Genomic DNA, 6,000 nt, shown 5'->3' with positions numbered 1-6,000 from the left:
AATGTCATCAGACCGAAATTTTATATCGATTATCGATATTGCAACCTATCTTAGTCGAAAAGGAAAGAACCAACCATAGAGATTCATTTTGACTTCGGCATTTTCATAAGTTATGCGAAAAAGATGCGAGTCTTTGATCTTGGGTAGCTATTAAGGATCTTTTTGTGTAACAAGCTCTGAACAGTTGTAGCAACAAAATATCTATTTTGACCTATATGGTTGTAAAGTTAAACAAAAGCTTCCAACTACCTTAACCACTCAGCCAACTGGTTGGTCAAGTGGTTAAAATCGTTTAACAACTCCTCTATCTTGCCGTTTTCTGAACATTGAGAAGTAGCCCTGAGCAAAAACGACGTTTTCGAGAACTAAAAAAGTGAGAAGACAAGGCCGATTGAAATAAATTCGCAGAGTTATACTCGATAGAAACTGGCGGCAAGCGTTTGCCAAAAAATCACAGCTTAAAGTATAGAATATAAATCTTATTCAAATAATAAATTGAATTGAAATAAATTAGAAACATTCCATCGCGGCTATAAATAAAATTGAGCCGCAACACAGCTTTTCTGCGAAACTCCTTTCTTTCTATGACAGCAGTGTAATAATAGCCATATGCACACGGCTACACGCCCCAGGGATTTACACGGAACACGCCAGCAGGGAATGGCCATTCACTTCTTTCTAGCCTTCTCAGCGGCCTTGGTGACTTTGCCACAAGCAGTAGGTGGGTCCTTGAAGCTGACGAACTTGAGGAAAAACTTCAACCGTAAGATAAAAGAAAAAGATGGATTCGATAGTTTTAGCTTGCCACAATGTTTAAGACTTAAGGTCCTATTCCTATTCGGTTGATAAATAGTGTTCGCACAGGGCACAAAAACATATAAGAAAAATCCCCAAGACGTTACCAAAGCTTAAAAGTAAAGTAAAAATTAAAAGCAGTCGTATTTATTAAAAAAAAAAGGAAAAGAAAATAAAGACATTTGGTTTTTGATTTGGAAATATGTCCAAAAAGGGTCCTTTTCTTAAAAGGCTGCCTTTTCTGACCCAATAGTGTCCCGGTGTCCCTGAGAGTGAAAAAGTGCCCAAAAGCCACTAAAAGTATCCATCAGGCATCCCAGGGGTTAACCACCTTTACAAAAATTAATTTCAATTTAAAATATTCTATATTGTTCGACAAATATTCGACATGTATATAATTTAACAAATATTGCATTGAGTTTCTCAAATCAAACCTTTTATTTTTTATCAGGGTTTTCAAAGTTAAAATTTGCCTTTAAAACGAATATTATTAGTACCTACATAATCTTTTTCAATATAAGTTACATCAAAATTCAACCAGAAAAAAGATTTTAAACGCATAAATCGCATATATTGAAAATATAAACGCCCAAACAAGGGTGCCAATTGAATTTTTTTCGGATCGAGAGAAACTGACATACAAGGAAAAAGGGGTTGGTGAAACCGCTGAATACCCCCGGAGGAGGGGGTATTCAACACCTGGGAGGGCTTTCATCCAACTTAGAGAATCAGACATTAAAGGAAAAAAGAGTTGACGAAAATGTTGAATACCCCTTAAGGAGGGAGTATTCAGAAATAGTTTTCAGTAAAGCACCAATGACGCAGTAGGTTTTAGGCTTCTGCAGTGAGGTGATATCCAAACTCTTGTTTGTAGTTATAATTATTTGATTCAAACTTGATTTTCATATTCAATTTAAGTTTCACTCGTTTTAAGATTTATTTATTCATTTACATTAATATATATTGTATGTTTGTTCACATTGATTGTTTATTTAATTTCTGTTCGTTTTAAGTTTCATTTATTGTTAGGAAGGAGAGCAGATGCCTAATAGGTGTTTGTTAATACCAAAACATTCTAACTCTCATTGGGCCTTCAGGTATAAACAGAATTAGTTCAAAGGGATGGGTGGGGATAAAGGGCGTGGGGGCGGTATTTGCCCTTTGATCGATTTTGACTCGTAAGAGCTGGACTAGAACTTCCAATTTCCAATCATATGAGCCCTCTCTGAAGTTTATACTAGAATCCCTTCCTGCCCCCGGGCCCTGGGGGGTTTTGTCGACGCCAGAGCTTTGTTACTTAACCTTTCAACTATTTTTAACAAAATTTTTATCTGATTCATTTAGGGCGTGGAGGAGGGGGGGGGCCTAGTTGCCCTCCAATCTCTTTTGAATCATGAAAATTGAACAAGAACTTTCAATTTCCAATCAAATGAGCCCTCTCTAAAGTTTATACAAGTGTCCCTTCCATAAAAAATAATATGAAGGATTCGGAGAATCCTTAAATTACAACCCTTGCCCTGAGGGCTGTGGGGGAGTTGTCATCCTCGAAGACCTAATTTCCAGACCTTAAAACTACGTTTAATAAAATGGCTGTCTAAAAATTTGGTATGGATGTGTTTGGGGAAAAGGTGGGCGTGAGAAGGGGGTTAGTTGCCCTCAAATCACTTTCGACTATTAAAAAGGGCACTAGCCCTTTGAATGTCCAATCAAATTAGCCTTTTTTGAAGTTTCCACGACACCGCCTTCTATAAAAACCTTATATGTCCCCAGGGTATAACTTAAAACCCTTGGCTTGGGGGTTGTGGGGGAGTGTCCTCCTCAAAAACATATTTTCTATCTGAAAATCAACTATGTTGAACAAAATGTCTATCTCAAAATTTTCATTGGCTGTGTTTGGGGGAATGATGGGCGGGGGGGGACTAGTTGCCCTCCAATCACTTTTGACTCTTAAAAAGGGCACTAGCCCTTTGAATTTCCAATCGAATGAGCCTTTTTTGAAGTTTCTACGACAACGCTTTCTACAAAAACCTTGTATGCCCCCAGGGCACAACTTAAAACCCTTGGCCTAAGGGTTGTGGGGGAGTGTCCTCCTCAAAAACATATTTTCTATCTGAAAATCAACTACGATGAACAAAATGGCTATCTTAAAATTTTGATTGGATGTGTTTGGAGGAATGATGGGCGGAGGGGGGCTAGTTGCCCTCCAATCACTGTCAACTATTAAAAAGGGCACTAGCCCTTTGAATTTCCAATTGAATGAGCCTTTTTTGAAGTTTCTACGACAAGACCTTCCACAAAAACCTTATATGCCCCCACGGCATACCTTAAAACCCTTGCCCTGAGGGTTGTGGGGGATTGTCCTCCTCAAAAACATTTTCTATCTGAAAATCAACTACGCTGAACCAAATGGCTATCTCAAAATTGTGATTGGATGTGTTTAATAGAATTATGGGCGTGGGGGAGGGCTAGTTGCCCTCCAATCACATCCGACTATTAAAGAGGGCACTATCCCTTTGAATTTCCAATCGAATGAGCCTTTTTTGAAGTTTCTACGACAACGCCTTCTTTAAAAACCTTACCCTGAAGGTCGTGGGGGAGTGTCCTCCTCAAATACGTATTTTCTATCTGGAAATCAACTACGCTGAACAAAATGGCTATCTCAAAATTTTGATTGGATGTGTTTGGGGAAATGATGGGCGTGGGGGGGTGCTAGTTGCATTCCAATCACTTTTGACTATTAAAAAGGGCACTAACCCTTTAATTTCCAATCGAATGAGCCTGTTTTGAAGTTTCTACGACAACGCCTTCTATAAAAATCATTTTCGACTATTAAAAAGGGTACTAGATCTCTCGATTTCCAATCGAATGAGCCCCCTTTGAAGTTTCTACGACGACCCCTTCCATCTGTAGTGCTTCTGCGAAAAAAAATAATAATAATAATAAAACATTGGAGCCGTATGGCCTTTACTATAGGCAACGCTACAGCGTTGCCTCTGGTAGGAAGGGGCCAGTCCTTGTAGTAGTATTAGCAGTATGTACAGAGTGCCTTTGGTTAGTTCAATATCCCCATCAACATACCTGAAAGTTCCATCGTAATATCAAAGCAGTTCACCAGGTATTCCTAATATGCCCTTTTGCAACTGCATACACATAGTGTTTTGACTTAGTTCAACTTCCCCAAAGTTTTCACCTTGATACCCTTAACTTTAGATGTGGTTGTAGACTTCTAGTAGTGGTAGTATGATGGAGGTTTTTCCTTTTGATTGGTTGAATATACCACTTATCGTATCCTATAAGTTTTGATGTAATGCCCTAAACCATTTCTGAAATATTGCTGGCATGCCCTTTTTACAAGCTACATGAACATAGTGTGTTTTGACTTAGCTAGACACTTCCCTTAAGATTCCAGAAGAACTTCACCTTAATACCCTTATCCTTTTTTTAAACCAAGGATCAAACATGCCCCCTGTGTAATTAGCATAATTTGCTATGTGGCAGTCTGCCACATAGCATCACGATCTTGAAATTTTGATTGGATGCCTTTAGGGGGAGGGCAATGAAAAGGGAATTGGGAGGAGCCTGGTGCCCTATAATCACTTTGTTTTATGTTTCCCCAGAAGACTTTTTTTTTACAATAAAACAGAGCTATTTATGAATGATCTTGACTGGCATTTATATTATAACTTAAAAAACCAAGAATTCCAACAAGATTGAACATGTAAAGATTCCAACTTATGTTTTACCTCATGATGTTGCCTCATATTTGTTGAATGCTGAAAAACTAAGTCTGGGGTTCAGTTGCACCAGGGTTCAGTTGCACGGGGGTTCAGTTACACAAAGGTTCAGTTGCACGGTGCTCAGCTGCATGGGGTTCGGTTACACATGACAATCAGAGAAATAATTTTTTTTGCATTGCAAATCTATTCAACCGATTTTTCAACTTTTCGTTTTCGCTGGGGTTCCTGGCTCAGTCCTCATGCCCTGTAAGTTTCAAACAAATCAGAGGCAAAATTTCTTGTTGTGGTATTTTCTTCTATTGCAGATCAATGCATCCATATTTTTGTCTTCATTGAGGTCTTCTTGTCTACTGAAGTCTTTCTCTATTAAATTTTTTAGAATTACCTATTTAACATTTACAAAGAATCAAATATATTAGCACTGGAATCTTTCATAAGGATTTTTTTTTAGGTATAACAAACTGTCAAGAGAAGTGAGGCAATTAGCTGAAGAAATTAAGAAACTGGATCCTAAAGATAAATTTACAAGTGAGTCAAGTGCTCAACTGCTGGAAAAACTGTAAGTTTTATTTTATATTAATATATATCTTCTTTGATTGCTCCCCCCCCCCCTAGGGTCTCCTTTTTCCTTTATGTGGTTTCTTTTTATTTAAGGGCTCTATCACAAGTGATAATATCCTGCTAGTCCTGGTTATTACATCACTTTTTTTTTTAATTATTTATTATACCTTCTTTTGAAGGCCTCAAGGAAAAGATTTACTGGGTTATCTCTGCTGGAAAGGCCATTCCTTGTGGTGGTGGATCGTCGGGCAAATTTCATTTTCCAGTATTCCTGGCGTAGTGTACCCTGCGAAAGTATAAGGGAGCGGTACTCTGGCGAGTTGATTGTAAAGGCTTTGCTCTGTCCAGAACGAGTTTCAATACCTCCTCAGATGAAGGGCAGTTTACGTATTCTTTGAACATCAACATAGACACCACGTCAAAACGATTCTGGGTCGACTGCAGGAGTTGGCATCAGAGTTGCTAATCATTACTGCGGGAACTGCTCGGTTTTGGACAGGTTAAAGAGGAAAGATGTGGCTAATTGGAGAACCAGAAAAGAGAGGACATACATATCTATGACTGATCTGCTGCATGACGCCAGTAGTGTCAAAATGGACTCGTCAGGGAGTAGGCTTTTGTATCTTAGGGTGACTCCTAGCTTCTGGGAATAGGAAATCTCACTTTGCTGAGGTATTTAGCCCACATTAGATCCGACAAAAATGGGCTCCAAGAAGGCTTAGTGTGTCTATTCTTGTTATTGCTTCTCCTTTGAAAATGGAAACAGGGTGATCCTTCACATTTCGTGCCTTTGAAATCAAGAGCTGTTTTGCTTTCCATGCATTGAAACTGACAAGTCACTCATCTGCCTGTATTTCAATTTTTTCCAAATCAGCCTGAGCTTTTTATGGGGCTTGCTGGGATCTTC

General features: G+C 38.7%; 1 protein-coding gene across 1 annotated transcript in view; it reads left to right on the top strand.

The window, feature by feature from the left end:
• The window catches only part of LOC148950294 (U3 small nucleolar ribonucleoprotein IMP3), a 29,329-nt gene that overhangs the window by 6,272 nt on the left and 17,057 nt on the right, over nt 1–6,000 (top strand). The window contains exon 2 of the mRNA XM_089091828.1: nt 4,971–5,091. Within this exon, the coding sequence (XP_088947954.1) occupies nt 4,971–5,091 (121 nt within the window). The remainder of the gene's footprint in view (nt 1–4,970; nt 5,092–6,000) is intronic.

The sequence above is a fragment of the Artemia sp. Qi Xiang Cuo genome, chromosome 7 (assembly GCF_049724085.1).
Source record: "Artemia sp. Qi Xiang Cuo chromosome 7, ASM4972408v1, whole genome shotgun sequence".
Taxonomy (NCBI): domain Eukaryota; kingdom Metazoa; phylum Arthropoda; class Branchiopoda; order Anostraca; family Artemiidae; genus Artemia; species Artemia sp. Qi Xiang Cuo.
This window is presented reverse-complemented; position numbering and strand designations above follow the sequence as displayed.